The following is a 16,794-nucleotide window of genomic DNA, read 5'->3' as shown; positions in this document are numbered from 1 at the left end:
TATTTTGGGCATGTCAATTAAATCATCATCATCACACTTCATCTTAGTTCAAGTAATACAATACACATGGCTGAAAGGGAAAGCGGGAGAAGCAAAAGCTTATCTAGTCCCGCCCCCATTACCCACAGAATAAAAATCTTTATCGTGATCTTTTCTTTTCTTTTGCTTTTTACATTTTGACATAACACTCTTTTACTTATGACATTTTGACATAACATGTTACAGCAGTAGGTAGTATACAGATCATATCAGACCTAAACAAAGTGGGACTTGATTAAGAAAAAGTATATATAGTAAATAAACTGTAGTTTGTATCTCTGTGAATCGGCACAGCTGCCTCACACACACACACACACACACACACACACACACACACACACACACACACACACACACACACACACACACACACACACACACACACATTAATGGACCAAAATAAACCACTTCCAGCTGTGACCTGTGACAACTGCAGTTTCAAACATTACGTGCTTTTATTTTGACAGGTCATGTGTGTCCATTACATTAAAACATAAACAACAAAATGTTTCTGTAATAGTTAAATTTTACAGTAACGCAAACAAAAACCAGAATAAAACTATTTATTTAGAAATGATGAAAGTCTCTTGCTGTATCTTTTTCTTCTCTCTCTCCTGCCAGAGTGAACAGATGTGGTGTTTCACAGAGTTTGTGTAAGAAAGCTCCGATTACCCAGAATAGCTCCTCTCACCTGTGACCAGTGTCACGTTCAGGTCACTCACTCAGTCGACTCAGCAAAAAAAAGTGGCTCAACCAAGACATGAAACGTTTATAAATGACTGGAACTACACATCTGTAGCTTTTCTTGGTGTTTATAGACGTCGATGCAGTTCAAAAGTGTTTTTAAACTTTTGTAGAGTAAATACAAACTGGTCCTGTGGAAGAGTTTAAGGTTCAACTACCTCAACATCACATCCGCCTTTTTTTTGGCAATATAATAATTTGTAAAAATCAATATTGATGATGATTAAAAAAAGAAAAAGATGAGGACCAGAAGGAATGCTGTAAAAACTAAGCACAACTGATTCACAAAAAATAAATAAATCAATAATTCAATGAAAGATAAGGTTTAATAATATATATTTTATATTTGTATAGGATCTTTTATACAAAAAGTGCAGCTCAAGCCAATAAACAAATACAGAAGGAGCTAAATAGAAGACCTAAAAAAATCATTAAAATAAATTTAAACATTGAATATGTTTAAATTAATAGAGAAAAAATTAGACTATAGAATTCAATAAAAGCATGTTAATGTCAGCACATGGATAAAATGTTCTGCTGTAAAAGTTGTGGCCTGTTTAATTTCAATTTAATTCAATTTAATTTTAATTTCAACAAGTCATTTAGACAAATATCTTTAAAATCACAGATAATTAATTTGAAACCAGGATCATAAACATACTGACAGAGCAATAACACCAAATCATTTTCACTCTTGCTCCTTATTTTCAATGATTTATATTTATTTCTCAGGACACTAGCACAGTTTTGCTGTGTTTGACCTCAGTGGTGCAGTTCTCCTCCGCTGCAGCAGGAGGCGCTGAGCGGCGATAACAACTGGTCTCATCTTCCGCCTTGTTTGTCCCTCCGCGGCTTCCGTACACAGCGTGGTGGATTTTTCAATGACATCTGAGCTTTCATAAGACGGTTCACTTCTGCAGGCTGAGACGATGTCGTTCACCTTTTTATTCAGGACATTAACGAGAGAAGTCACAAAGGTGAGAAAACTTTAAATTAAATCTCCGGTGAGCGACAGTTTTTATCCCGGTAGCAGAGTTCCTCTTCTGAATGAGCTGCTTCATCCTCATTCATTCACGTTTCATTTTAATTAAACTTCACTGTGTCTGAATGACACTGGGTGATAGTTTACAAGTGTCACTCAGAGGTTTATTATAATCAGACTGTCTTCTACAGACACAGTCACTCTGTGTCATTGTCCTTATTATTATTATTAGGCCTATTTATAATGGCAGTGGTTTATTCGATCCTGTGCACAAATTGTTACAGTCAGTTATCAATCAACCTTCAATAATGCATTCTTTAATTGAAACTTAATTCACAATTGATACATAGATCGTAAAGTATGAGAATTTTAATTGTGATCTGACTGAGAAATGCACCAAAGCAACTGAGAAAAACTGTAAAGGGTGGGTGCTTATAAGCTGCCTCAGCCAACTATGGTAACTATTAGGCTAGTTCAACCTCCACAACATGTAGTCATAGTAGCAATTTCTCATTCCTTTGGACAAATTGCAAATGGTTTTGGACATGTATCAATTGCTTTCATACAATCCTCTGCTATTTTATAACATCATTTGTTTATGTCCTTTAAAATGAACTAAACTTATGAATATAGTCGTTCCCTATAAAACTAATAGGCTAGTCCCTTTGCTTGAGTCATCATGTACAAAATTGTTGAACTAGTTGTCAAAATCTGTCAAGCAAATTTTAAATGTTGGGAGAACCACTGTAAATTCAATTATTCAAACATTTCGTAGGGAGAACAGGTTGTAGGCTATTGGACAGTAATTCAGCACTAAACAATTAAGCTTAGCTTACATTAAGCCTTATATAAAGCCAAATAAATAATCAGCATTAAGGTTGCAGTCAAATCTCAAATGTTCAATCCTGTTTATAGCTTCCTATCATAATCATATGTTTTAATTTATTTTTAAACTGTGTTAAGTTTTTGCTTTGTTTGGGTTAGGGTGTTTGAGATCCTCCTTTTTAAATGTAGTATTTATACTTATGATTATTATTCAGTGTAAAAAAACCACCTGGTACTCAATCGTCTTCCTCAGGTCACTCTCTGCCAGCATGTCCAGCCGCTGCACACCGGCCGTCAGCTGCTGGCTGCAGACAAAGCTCTGCTGATGAAGCTGAGGAAGAGCACCGGCTACACCTTCATCAACTGTAAGAAAGCACTGGAGAAGTTTGATAATGACATCGCACAGGTGAGCTCCTCCTCCTTTTCCTCCTCTTCCCTCCTCCTCTTTCCTTCTCCTCCACATAACGCAACCTCAGACAATAACAAGATTTGGAGTTGTGAACAACAACAATAACTTCTGCCTACTAATATGCTGTCAATGCACTTTATTTCTCCTCAGGATTTATATTTATATCAATTATCTTTTCTTTTTAACATATTTGTGTGCACAATTTATTTGGGATTATAACAGTTGCAGTTCATCCTATAAAATGCTGTGAATGCTCCAACGTTATCTCATTGTTTTATAAACAATGACAATAAACTATTAAATTGAATTCCTGTGATTAAAGGATAATTAGCGTTTTTTACAATCTGGACCTTATTTCTAGCGTAAAATACGATAATTTACTCACCCAGATAACTTTGGTGTCATTACAAGTCAGTCGGTGGCAGATAATGTGTTATTTAGAGGCTGCATTTCGTGCCCCGTGTTCTCGCATTATACGGATATATGCGGCTCTCAGCTGGAGCTAATTTGGTCGGAACAACTTGTAATGACACCAGAGTTATCTGGGTGAGTAAATGATCGTATTTTATGCTAGAAATAAGGTCCAGATTGTAAAAAATGCTAATTATCCTTTAGGTCTGAACAGATGTGGTGCTGATGACACAAACAGCTGTATGAGACCTGTCTCTCTCTCTCAGGCAGAGTCGTGGCTCCATGAACAGGCGCAGAAGGAAGGCTGGAGCAAAGCCAGCAAACTGGAGGGACGTAAAGCCAAAGAGGGTCTGATTGGTCTGTTTGTGGGAGACAAAGCTGCAGTGATGGTGGAGGTGAGGACAGGACGCTGCTGCTGCTGCTGCTGCTGCTGGTGACTCAGTGCATCAGTCTTCGGCGATGTTATTAAACTTCCTGTCTGTGTGCGATGCAGGTGAACTGTGAGACCGACTTTGTCGCCCGTAATGAGAAGTTCCAGCAGCTGGTGAAGGACGTAGCGCTCGCCACGTTGGCTCATCAGCAGAATAAAAGCCAAAGCCAGACAGGATACATCAAGGTAGAGTCACTTTAAAGTCAACCTTTATTTTATTAATGTAAGCAGACACACAAAGAGGAATGTGAATCACTTGGTTTTGACAATTTTGTCATTTTTGAAAATGTTCATTTACAGACTCTACATTTCAGACTGAAACTAAACTCATTTTCCCTTTGGCATTGTTCACACTGCCACTCCAAATCAGATTTTTGTTATATGTTATTTTTGACAATAAATAAATAAAATCAGATTTGTGCTGCAGTCTGAACAAGGCCTTAGTTTTATGCTTAAACATGACAGTGATATTTTGATCTGTTATCAAACTTAAGAGAGCAAATACGTGCAATAACCTACAAACTCCTCCTTTAACTCTCCACTGTGAAATTTACATCTAACCTCCAACCGACCTTCTGACATTTTTTTTTTTTTAAACCTTTATTTTAACTCGTTGGTCACTGAGGTTTCCCTCATTTAAAGGGACGGTGAGTTTACTACAACAACAGAGCATAAATACAATTACATTGAGAAACAATCGCAGGGCGATTTACAAAAGTCAGACACCATACTGGACATTTAAAATCAGCGAGTTGTAGAACCACTTCTCTAGAGCAAAGCTATTGGGGATCCTCACAAATAAACAAGGAACATACCGGTAGACTCTTTAACCATCATGTTTGTGTCCAGAGCGTCCTGGTGGGAGAAGACTTGAACAAACTCAGAGTGGGTGAAGGAACTTCGCTGGCAGATCAGGTGGCTCTCACAATAGGTCAGTAAGGTCACATTTATTCTCAGTTTTGCTCAGTGGCACTTTAACTGTTTTAATCTTAACTGACTTCATAACGTGTGAATTATGTTTTAAAGGGATACGCCAAAAATTTTTTTCGTGTCTTGTCTCACTCCCGAGTCCAGGACCAGCAGATAGACACTGTCCTTTCGACTGTGCGGGCAGTAACAAGGGAGATAGAGCCGTATCGCCCGTAATTAGCTTAGCTCAAACGCTGGAAGTGTATAGGTAGCGTTAGCCTGCCTCCACCTAAAGTCATCAGAGAAACTCTTCAGCAACTCTAAACGGAAACCGGCGGGCCGATCTTCGTCTCAGAGCTGACAAAACTCTCCGCTAAGGCATCTTGAGCGGTCAAATGACGGTAACGGGACGAGATCGGTCAAAACGGAGGGTTCAAGCAAAGACGCTTTATTTTGGTTCAAGCTAGCTACATCGAGGGTAGCTTAGCTTGCTATTTAAAGTAAAAGCACAAATTCTATCGTCATGGTTTTCTGTATGTAAAGGGCAACGGGTGTTTTATTTTGTGAAAGTAACCGGAAGTGCGTTGGTCACAACGGCTAGCTTGAGTAGCGCCAAATTCGTCAGAACAAAATTGTAAACAGCTGGTATTTAGACAAATTAACGACACACTGCTGATCTAAACGGCTACTTTCTCTCCTAAAAATGTTTGAAATGTCGATAAAGTGATATATTTACAGAGTTTAGAGCTAAAATGAAATCAGCTTCTGACTGCTGATTTCGGCTGGGGTAGCAGGCAGGCTAACACTACCTATACACTTCCAGTGTTTGAGCTAAGCTAATTAGCGGTGCGCCAGCTCTGCCAGGATCCCCCTTGTTACTGCACGCACAGTTGAAAGGATGGTGTCTATCTGCTGGTCATGGACTTGGGAGTGAGGCAAGACACGGAAAAAAATGTTGACGTATCCCTTTCAACTGAATCCTCCAGATGTTAAAATGAAGCACGTTGTTGAGTGTTGATGTTTCCCTGTTTCCTCTCAGGTCGTCTCGGTGAGAACATGGCGGTGAAGCGGGCGGTGGCGGTCGGCGTCCCCGCTGAGTGGCGCATCGGCTCGTACGTGCACGGCGGCGTGAGCGGTCAGACGGAGGAGGTGGCCATGGGTCGCTACGGCGCCCTGGTCGTCTTCCAGGGCGGGAAGGAGGCGGAGCAGCAGACTTTAGGCCGGAAGCTGGGGCAGCACGTCGTCGGGGAGGCGCCCGTCTCCCTGGGCAACATGGACGACCTGCCCTGCGGCGAGAGCGAGACGCGTCTGCTGCCTCAGACCTTCCTGGGCGACCCCAGCCGGACGGTCGCAGAGTTCCTCCGAGGTCAAGAGGCGCGCGTTCTGGACTTTGTCCGGTTTCAGTGTGGAGAGACGGCCGGTGAAAAAGCAGAATGAAAAGGAGTAATTTAATAATTTATCCAGCGTCGCATGAAGAGTAACAATTACATAACAGTCCGTCGTCTCACAATGTCGTCATGAATTTAAAAGCAGATTATTACACACAGACCTATCAGCAGTGACCGTCAACCTGATGAAATGAACAACTGATCAATAAAATGTTTTGTTTTTCTGGAAATCTCCGTCCTTTTATGACTTTATTTTCATTTTTTTTTAGATGTAGCATCTCATTTTCGAGGGGATCCTTATCACCAACAAAATACAAAACAAGAGTTCAGCCATCAATAGTACAAGATCATTACAGAAAAGTGAACACAAAACATGATACAATAGAGAGACGCCCCTTCACACACTCGCACACTTATACAATGCTCCACCAATCTTAGACGCCAGCAAAAATTACATGTCAAAATCAGAGAAACCATCTGCAATAACACATATACAAGGGTCACAGGACAGTGCAGAAGTTTTAGATACTTGAAGTGTTTAGTCTGATTGGTCCTGAATTAATTCTGCAGCAGAGACAAAGACTCTAAACACAGTCAGAGTCATAAACAACAATATTCAGAGACGGAGAGAACACAGTCACATGATGAAGAGACAGAGGACAGTGGACCGCCTCGAGCTATTTATATCTTTTTATTTCTGAACTGAAAAGAAGTGAAGACTACGGTGGCCCTGAGGGACAAACACCTGCAAAGACATGAACATGCAACTTCATCACTTTGACTGTCAACACAACAGGAAGTGTTTCTCTGGACACAATAAAGTGACGGACCAGGCTGGGGCGCCAAACACAGTTAAAAAATCACAGTAGAGTATCTTTGGGGCGCTTTAGTTGTTCTTCTTCTTGACTTTAGAAGCAGTTTGTTATAACATCAATATCACATGATTCAATAATTCAATATTTAATACATATATATATACACTATATATATATATATGTAGTTAATAGTATTGATAATATGTATTATTCGTTACTGTGTGTTAATATAATGTGCAGATTAATGCTGACATGTTTTGCTCAATTTTCAAGTATAATTTCTATTGGAAATTGTTTTGCTTATAAGATTTTGTATTACCAACAAGAAAAAGCATTTCCAAAAGGGAAATGCATGTGAATGCTGAAAGCAGCTGAAAGCAGAATGACATTGCTGAAGCTGAAATGTAATTTGCTGAAGAAGCTGCTAAAGCAATGCTGAAAAGGAGAGAGAGATGAGAGACAAATGGCTTTGAAAGGGCTAAAAGTAGCAGAAATATTAACACGGAAGAAGATATGTGACAAATCCTGAACAGTTGACGAGATTGAAAAGTTGCACTGGAAAATGACAACTAAATAAAACTGATAAAGTAAAACTAACATAGCTGAGAATAGATTTAGCTGAGATTTATTAAAGTATTTAAAAAGGAAAAAAAAAAACTTTCCCTAGTGGTGTGGAGGATGGAGCGGTTGTGGGATGGAGGCCTGTGATTGGCTGTTGGCTGGCGGTGACGTCATCAGGGATGAGCCGCAGCCGGACTGAAGCTGGAGACAGAGGAGGATCAACGCTGCTGCTGCTGCTGCTCGACTGTGACTAACACACAGCTACAGACATGGTGAGTGGAGACGAGGAGACATTTTTATTTTATTTTTCTTTATATTTATTTATTTATTTTACTTTGAATTGTTTTTTGTTTTTTCCGCTGGTTGTATTAGTGAACATTAGCCCCCCTCCGGTGCCGTTAAGCTCGTCTCGTCCCGGCCTGCAGCAGCAGCTGCTGTCACGTTAAGCTCGTTCTGTAGCAGCTACATTAAAGCTAATGCAGATTAACACAGAGCTTCTCTGATGATAAACTGTTGTCTTGTCCTCTCTGTTGTCTGGTCCCCCTCTGCTCTGTCTCCTCCAGTCGGACTTCACAGAGGACCAGATCCTGGGTGAGTCACTCAACACCTCATCAGCTGCTGAAGGGACTGTTTCCTGTTTCCTTCTTCTTGTCATATCACAACGAGATAGTAAAAACTCTGGTGGGAGCTGAGCAGATAATGAAAGATACATTAACATAGATATAAAATCAATAAAATAGAGTAATCAGATGTGCAAGAAAAGTGCTTCTTCTTCTTATTGTCAGATAAAAGACAGATAAACATAAATACTCAAAGATACATACACAATGTAATGGCAAGGCAAGGCAGTTTTATTTGTATAGCCCGTTTTTACAAACAGTTTGTCTCAAAGGGCTTTACATGGCATCATAACAACATCCTCTGTCCTTAGACCCTCACATCGACTGAGGAAAAACTCCATGGAAAACCCTTTTAACAGAGAAAAAGTTGTAGAAACCTCAGGGTACAATAGATGTTATATACAGACAAGAAAAAACAAATATATAACAAAGAGATTTCACATGGTGGGACCTGGGTGAACAATAAAAGACACATAAACATAATCAGTGTAATAAAATAGAGTCAAATCAGATGTGGAAGAAAAGGGCATGATGTAAAACTATAGTCTGATCTGTCGTGACCTCTGACCCTGCAGCTCTGCAGACCTCTGGATCCCTGAAGGTATCACAGAACGGCCGAGCCACAGTGAACTAAACATCCCCTAACTGTGTGTGTGTTTAAAACTTTACAAAAACACAGTTTTATTACCGGTGTGTGTCGCACTAACAGAGTTGTGATCAAACATCTGTGTGTTGCAGCTGGAGTGTGTGACATGTCAGCAGAGTGTGTGGAAGGCGTGGCGCAGTGACACTCACACAGTTGTTTTTGAAGGGACTCGCTGATCCACAACACACACAGAACAAAACACTAAGCACACACACACACACCAGAGACTGTGTTTTGTATCATTGTGTAGTTTTTATTTAATTTATCTATTTATCCTTCACTTAACCAGGTGATTACAGCTTTGAAATCCAACATCTCTTTTTGCAAGAACATCAAAAAACAAATTAGTGAAAGAGCAGAACAACAAACAGTGAGATCAAAAGAGTAAAGAGCAGACGATGTGGAGACTGTTAACAATTTAAAAACCCTGTTGTCTCACGTGGTCGGTCATTTAAAGCTGAGCTGAAGTTCCTCAGACAAGTCTCAACTTGTTTCAGAGCGACGTCCATGCAGAGGAGGCTGCAGAACTCACTCACTAACTAACTAACTAACTATAACTCAGCTCAGTGTGGACACAAGGAACAGGAAATAAAAGAAGTGTTGGAACAGTTTGTTTTTTCTGAGACAAACTCCAACACATTTTACTGACAACAACAGCCTGAGGCCGTGAAGTAGGTGTTTATATAAGTGTCTCTGTAGTTCAGTATTTTGTAGTTTGTTTCCAGTCTGATGCTGAAGTTACACAAGAGCCGGAAAATCCAAACTGTTCGTTACTAAAAAAAGAGTAAAGTTAATGTGGAGGAAGGAAAGAGGTAAACTGTTGTACCTGGGGAAATCTTCTCAACGCTCCTGTGTGATTAATATTTTGTCCTTATTTTATCCTCTTTACAGTAGAGCATTACGATCCACCAGTCTACGATTTGGTTCAATTCGATTATGCGTTTCGATGCATCACATCCTCAGTTTTCTATGTTGCCACACATGGCTTTTTCATTGATTAAAGCAGAAGTAAGCGATCCGGTCGTTTTCGCTAATGCTGCGTTCCAGGCAGGCTTTTGAAATCGTAAATTACAGCTTCAAGTCACAACTTACGACTTTGTAGCGTTCCAGGCAACCCACTCGTGTTTTTCCGACCTGTTTTACCGGTGAAAGTCACTATAACGGCCACTCGTAACTTCCGACCCGTGAACTCGTACCAGATCGAACTGGTACGACTTCACAGGTCGGAAAAACACGAGTTACGAGTTGCCTTGAACGCACCATAACAGTCCTCGTCCCTACGTCGCCACATTCACGGCGTCCCTTGGCTGCACACACAGCCCTGCATGCCGTTCTCTCTCCTCATTGGATAAAAACTGTAGGATACGATAAATGTTTTCTCTTCGGCTCAGAGCAGAGCAGAGTGACTGACAGACCCGTGTTTCAGTCCAAACACTCTATGTAAGTGATTGCTGTCGGAAGATATAACTATTTAAGACTTATATTAACACAAATATATCACTTACTTCTGCTTTAACATAAATAGTCAGATAAATATGACAACTTTTCATTTACATACAATTAAATAGAAAATATCATTTAAAGGGATAGTTCAACATTTTGACAAATTAGCCCATTGCCATAATCCCTACAATCATATAGCAGTAGGTTCGTTACCTTTTTTTTTCTTCTTTTTTATAAAAGTATTTTTTTTTTGGCCTTTTTGCCTTTATTTGATAGCACACAGTAGAGAAGGGCTGCCCGACACGGGATTCGAATCGGGGGCTATAGGACTGTAGGACTATAGGACTGCCTCTACCACTGCGCCACGGAGCAGAGCAGTGAGCTGCTCAGACCTACACTACAGAGGCTCATGGGATTTCTTGGTTTCCCTCATCAAACTCATCAAATACACAATCCAACAACTCCAAGTCATAGTAAATTCATGCAAAACCACTGATGCGCGTTCCCGTCGCAGCATCGATGGCAACAGTAACTAGGCTTTACAGGTAAAATATCACAGGTTTGAGGCTTCAGACAGCTGCACAAAGCCTGCACAAACTTTTGTACAGTTAAATTATGTTTGAGCCGATACACAACAGTCATGTAACTTTTAAACAATGTAGACACTTTTGCATGTGTGTGTTCTCTCCAAACGGTTTCTGCAGAGGAGATAATCCGCTGCACAAACCAGTGAAGGTCACATGAATCTGTGAAACTGTCACAACTCTGTCATGTTGTTTACTTTTGTGCTCATGTTGCCTGCTCAGTTCAGTATGTGTGTGTGTGTGTGTGTGTGTGTGTGTGTGTGTTCCCATGTCAGAGTTCAAGGAGGCCTTCCTGCTGTTCGACCGGACCGGTGAGGGGAAGATCACGTTCAGTCAGTGTGGAGACGTGATGAGGGCGCTGGGACAGAACCCGGTCAACGCCGAGGTGCTCAAAGTCCTGGGAAACCCAAAGTTAGAAGGTCAGTGAGTCATAAATATCATTACTATTAAACCAGATGAGACTTGATGACTTCATGTGTCTTCAGCTGAGTTTCCTGATCACAACCCGGATCAGAACATGAACTGAATCGTTGGTCGGTGGCTTGTTGTTACCACAGGATTTAAAGGTCACAGCTGATTCTGCTTTTTTGTGTTTCATAATGTGAACAGTTCAGACTCGTGCAAATAAAAACCTCCTCCGCTCTGTTCCTGTGAACTCTGACGTGGCTCCAGTGTTGACAGTCACTTGTAACGCGCACAACAGTGAGAGCGGACGTGCACGACTGCTGCCGTTAATGCAGAGAAAATACACTGCCCGTCCAAAAAAAGAGTCACACACACTAATATTTTGTTGGACCGCCTTTAGTCGTTTCAATGAGCTTCTGCAGTGTCACAACATTTATTTCCATCCAGAGTTGCATTAATTTTTTAAAGATTCTCAGTGGGGTTAGGGTCTGGACTCTGGTCACATTTCCTCCATGAAGAGGATGGTTCTCCACTCTCCTTCTAGTTTTTTTTTTTTTACAATGCGTTGGACAGTTCTTAAAGGGATAGTTCAACATTTTGGCAAACTGGCCCATTGCCATAATCCCTATTAGCAGTAGGTTTGTTACCTTTAATTGTCGGTGCAAGCTACTTTTAGAACGGCGGAGCAGAGACGTGAGCTGCTCAGAGCTACACTACGGAGGCTAATGGGATTTCTTGGTTTCCCTCATCAACAGGTACCTGCTTTTGGTACTTTTTGTGTTCACGTAGCCTATGTGTATTAAAGTTATTTTTGAATATTTATTTCTCAACAACATCACTACTCCTTAGCCTCTAACAATATTTTATGTTTTAGGGATGAGAAATGATTATCTATCTCATAGCGTGGTGAATGTGCGCAATTAAAGGTAACGAACCTACCGCTAAGACTAGATTATGGCAATGGACCAATTTGCCAAGATGCTGAACTATCCCTTTAACCCAGTTTTACTAGTCCCAACAATCTATTTAGATGTTTTATTTGCTTGATGCCAATAATTTGACCCTTCTGAAACAGATGAACATCTTCTCCACGACCACAGGATTTGTCTTCCAACATGGTTGTTTAAGAAATGAGACTGCATCAGTTATTGGGTTAAAGAAGTTGTTGTCAGCTGAAACATAATCATCCATGCAGTAATGATCCAATGGGAGGCTCTGACCTATTAGTTTAGTTAAATCCAGGCGGTGACGGGCAGTCTATATCAAGGTTTTTGTAAATACTGTATGCAAGAGATTCTCCTACAAAAGCAAGAACCAGTTCTTATTTATACGTCTCCTAGAAACAGATGTTGAAAGAGAGTTTTCACCTCTGAGCCAGAACAGGATTTTTGAACTCACTAAGCAAACAACAACGTCTGATAAAAAATGCTGAAACTGACAAACTTCACCATAAACCTCTAAGGGGCTGAGTGAAGAGACAAATCTCCTCCACCTTGTCTCAGTTCTTTAGGAAACTTCCCCTTCTCTCATGATGTGTCTCTTGGTGAATCTGCAGAGATGAACCACAAGCTGCTGGACTTCGAGCAGTTCCTCCCGATGCTTCAGGCCATCGCCAAGAACAAGGACCAGGGCTCGTTTGAGGACATCGTCGAAGGTCTGAGGGTCTTCGACAAGGAGGGGAACGGGACGGTGATGGGGGCGGAGCTACGCCACGTCCTCACCACGCTGGGTAAGAGCCCGGAGCCCATTATAATGTGCTTAGTTTATGTGTTTAAGTCTCAAACGATCAAAGGTGCAGTGTGCTTGATTTGCACTTTACCAACACTTAACGTTAAGACCTGAGTGGTATTTGTCCGAGGATAAATCCCACAATGCACCAGCGAGTGACGTCTGCCATGAACAGGAGCCACAAGACACGTTTGGAAAAAATACCACTGAATACACTACAATAGAATAAATTTGACTTTCTGTCTCGTAATTCAGACTTTTTAACCTCATTTTATATTTGTTTAGCTCATGTTCTTGAATTTCAACGCTGTTGTCTTTATTTAGGCTAATTTTACTTCATCATTTTGACCTTTTATCACATAATTTTTTTTTTTACTTGCGGAGTTGGGTTTCCACATTTATGATTTGAATCTTGCACATACGGACACTTTTGGAGTAGATGAGACTGATACTGATCAAATAATACGTCAAATAATAATATCCCTCGTGGAGACGCACTCATCTGATTGGCTGCAGACGATCCCCTCTCTGAAAAAAATGCATTTGTGAGTCGAGTCACTTCAGGAGAGTTTCAACAAAAATCGCACATGCAAATGCAGGAAGGTTTACAAATTAAAAGCACTTTGTAAGTGCAGGTTCAGCAGTTCATATCAATGTAACAACTTCCAAATATGTATTTGATTAAAATTGCAGCTACTTACAGTACATGCATATATTTATGAATTTCTATTCTATTTGTGTTCTATTCTGTTTATGAATCTTATTTTTCATATGTTTTTTTACTTATACATGGAATGAAACATATTTTTATGTGCATTAAAAATGTTTTAATGTTTTGAATCTTGAACTTAATTAGTGAATAATTATCGTTTGTGCACCAGGTGAGAAAATGTCAGAGGAGGAGGTGGAGACGCTTCTAGCAGGACATGAAGACGCCAACGGCTGCATCAACTACGAAGGTAAAACACAAACATCAGGCGGCTGAAGCTTCTTCCTATTCCAGATGTTTTCCAGATGTTTTTCTAAGATGCTGTTCCTCTCCGACAGAACTGGTCCGGATGGTGATGAGCGGCTGAAAACTTCAGAAACACGTCGTCCAGCTTTAACTTTACTCCAAAACGTTTTCTATTGTTTGTCTCGCCCTTGCTCCATCCACGTCGTCCTACCTCCAACAAGTCTGTGTTTTGTTTGTTTAGATATTTAGACGTCTACTTTGTTTTATTTTATTTTGAAAGTGCCTTTTCTGTCTCATGTGAAAAGACACTTTCATCTCATTGTTCAACCTGGAAGCACAATCAACAGTCAACACTGATTTAACCTGCGTCGTCCTAATAATGTGACATGTTACAATCACCAGTGTTGAATAAAGATCCTGCTCTATTGAATGTGTGTTTTTCAGTGTGTCATTGTTAAAATTACACCTCAATCATTCATTATCAAAATATCAGAAAATTATAATTATCCGCCCGAAAATGCAAAATGTGTAAAATATGTTGGTAAAACTTTATAAAAATGAAAAAAAATATGAATTTAAGTGAAACATCGAACAAATTATTTGGCTCACAGAGGATCAGACCTGAAAAATCATATAAATATACTGTATAATCAATATATCTACGTAGAAAAAGTAAATGTACGTAACGTAACATAACGTAATTCATACTTTTGCTAAAATCCATTCCAGAGAGAAATATTGTATTTTTTCTGCCTTCATCACAGCTCCTCTGACAGTTATTGATGACTTTCTTTATTGATATTAAGAAAGACTAAGATAAGATTGTTAAAAAAAACAAAATAACTTTGTCTTCATCCAAGACTTAGAAACACATTTACTTATTTTTATAGCTTGCTTTTAAAAAGTGAGTGTATAAAAGGTACTAAGGGTTAAATCTTTGTTCACTTTTATTTATTTATTTAAAAAGGACAGTGTGCAGTGACATTAATTATTGAGACAATAAAAAGATGGCTGCACCAGAGCCATCTTTGGTGATGGCTGCACCAGATTTAGCGGAGCCGCTAATTTCCATCAACTTTCGTTCACAACTGATTGATTGATTGATATTGATTAATGAACAGTTTTATGTGATTGTGACAGAAGAAACAAACCACTCACACACAAACAGCGACTCCTCTTCACATCTTTATTTTTTTCCTCCAACATTTTGTAATTAAAACCTGAACTTTTACTTTTGTTTTGCTGCTTTTTTCTTTTCTTTTCTTTTTTCTTTTTCCCATACAAACTGCCAGAGTAACCGTCAGCACTGATGTGATGATTTACTGAGGAAAAGTTGATTTCTACTGTATAATAATCAATGCAATCGCTGCTACCTTCAGCATAGTGAAAAACATACAGAATCTGAACAGACACTTATTTTTTAGTTTTTTTTTTTCTTCCATTATCACAAAAATCCACACAATGTAGTTAATCAATAACACAGATTAAAATAAGTCCATTGATTGCTCACAGCTGCGGCGGTGAGGACTGCAAAAATACTGGCTGGACCGACATTAACTGTGACGTTTCACCGTCTCGACTGGATTAATATCTCACAGACTCCGACACCGTGATGAAGCCGAGTGCAGAACGAAGATTGCTGTTGTTGGTTGTAGTTGTTGTTTTTTTTTTGTAGTTTTTTGTTTTTCTTTGTTTTAAAAATCCTTCAAACCTGTTGGTGACGCACGACGACGAATGGCACTGAAAGTAAAACTGAACGGTAACGTTTGTTGTTGTGGTTACAGAGCTTCATGGCATGCGTTCACATACACACATGCTCACAGTCACATCTCTGATTCATACACAACAGTGGAGAGAGGGTAAATATAGGCTACAAAGGTAATAATAACAATAATAATAATAATAATAATAATATACAGGTACAATGTCGACATTTTTATCAAAGAAAAGAAGATGGAAAAATGTAATGACAGTAAAAAATATAAAAATTCATAGGATAAAAAGTGAGGATATTGTTGCAGATATTAAGGACACGATTCTCCATTGTCAGCCGTTTAAGGTGCAAACTCCCTTGTTTTTGACATTTCTTCCATCTGTAACGTTGAAATGCACCGAAAAACAAGCTGCAAAAAAAACAAAAAAACTAAACAAATAAAAAAAATCCTCTTCATTTTCCGAGCAAATCACAATAATAAAAAGTCACTGAATACATGAGATAAACATGATTATAAAAAAACAAAGAAAAATACATTTTGGTTTAGCAAAGTCAAAGACAAAAGTCAAATGATGATAGTTTTTTTTTTTTTTTTATCATTCCGGACTGTCGTTGTCTTCAGTCTTTTTTTTTTTCCTTCAGCAAAAAAACTACATTCCTCAAAAAACTGGATTTCATCCTGATTTGTAAAACTGAAGCTCCTCGTTGACACATTTCATAATCACAATAATAAAAACAAGTGCTGTGGATGAAAGGGACATTTAGTTAAAATCTAAAACGACCTCATACTGTCAGTATTTCATTAAAATAAAACTCCCACATTTGTCCAGTTTACAGTACGAACTCTTAAACTGCATCCAAACTAAACTAAACTCGTTTTAATTTCAATCTGGCTTCTGATTTTAACACTTTTTCACTTTTTTCATTCATTGCAGACTTTCCTGGGTTTTTCTTTTTTTTTTAGACATGAGACCTTCGATGTCCATGTTAATAAGGAGGAGGAAAACGTCAAGATTCCCAAATCGAGTTTCTAAAACCTTCGGTATGAAAAAGTATTTTAAGACAACAAAAGGACGATATATATAGATATAAGTGCTAAAGTTCAATTTCATGGATACTTCAAGTCTTGGACCGAGACCTAGGGACACATGGTTAAAAAGTGCATTTTTCTTCTTCTTCCATACTG

The 16,794-nt window shown here is 39.2% G+C and overlaps 2 protein-coding genes across 2 annotated transcripts; both read left to right on the top strand.

Moving 5' to 3' along the window:
- The first annotated feature begins 1,598 nt into the window (after positions 1-1,598).
- On the top strand, positions 1,599-6,380 carry tsfm (Ts translation elongation factor, mitochondrial). Its single transcript, XM_085775741.1, has 6 exons — positions 1,599-1,760; positions 2,844-2,996; positions 3,677-3,805; positions 3,904-4,026; positions 4,690-4,771; positions 5,789-6,380. Exons 1-6 carry the CDS (start codon positions 1,713-1,715, stop codon positions 6,184-6,186), a joined length of 933 nt encoding a protein of 310 aa, XP_085631867.1. The 5' UTR covers positions 1,599-1,712; the 3' UTR covers positions 6,187-6,380.
- A 1,295-nt stretch (positions 6,381-7,675) lies between these two features.
- Positions 7,676-14,321, top strand: LOC146986888 (myosin light polypeptide 6-like). The gene is made up of 6 exons (XM_085775742.1): positions 7,676-7,785; positions 8,077-8,104; positions 11,082-11,225; positions 12,767-12,940; positions 13,821-13,898; positions 13,987-14,321. The coding sequence occupies exons 1-6, from the start codon at positions 7,783-7,785 to the stop codon at positions 14,013-14,015; spliced, it is 456 nt and encodes a 151-aa protein (XP_085631868.1). The 5' UTR covers positions 7,676-7,782; the 3' UTR covers positions 14,016-14,321.
- The last annotated feature ends 2,473 nt before the right edge of the window (positions 14,322-16,794 follow it).

The sequence above is a fragment of the Trachurus japonicus genome, chromosome 5, assembly GCF_045865225.1.
Source record: "Trachurus japonicus isolate A0001 chromosome 5, Traja_1.0".
NCBI classification, from domain to species: domain Eukaryota; kingdom Metazoa; phylum Chordata; class Actinopteri; order Carangiformes; family Carangidae; genus Trachurus; species Trachurus japonicus.
Note: the sequence above shows the minus strand (reverse complement) of the source record. Positions and strands in the feature narration are given on the sequence as shown.

Coding starts and splice junctions, on each gene's coding strand:
- tsfm (XM_085775741.1), top strand. CDS start 1,713: ATGTCGTTCACCTTTTTATTCAGGACATTAACGAGAGAAGTCACAAAG. Junction 3,806..3,903: donor AAGCTGCAGTGATGGTGGAG/GTGAGGACAGGA, acceptor TGTGCGATGCAG/GTGAACTGTGAGACCGACTT. Junction 4,027..4,689: donor GCCAGACAGGATACATCAAG/GTAGAGTCACTT, acceptor GTTTGTGTCCAG/AGCGTCCTGGTGGGAGAAGA.
- LOC146986888 (XM_085775742.1), top strand. Junction 8,105..11,081: donor CACAGAGGACCAGATCCTGG/GTGAGTCACTCA, acceptor TTCCCATGTCAG/AGTTCAAGGAGGCCTTCCTG. Junction 11,226..12,766: donor GGGAAACCCAAAGTTAGAAG/GTCAGTGAGTCA, acceptor GTGAATCTGCAG/AGATGAACCACAAGCTGCTG.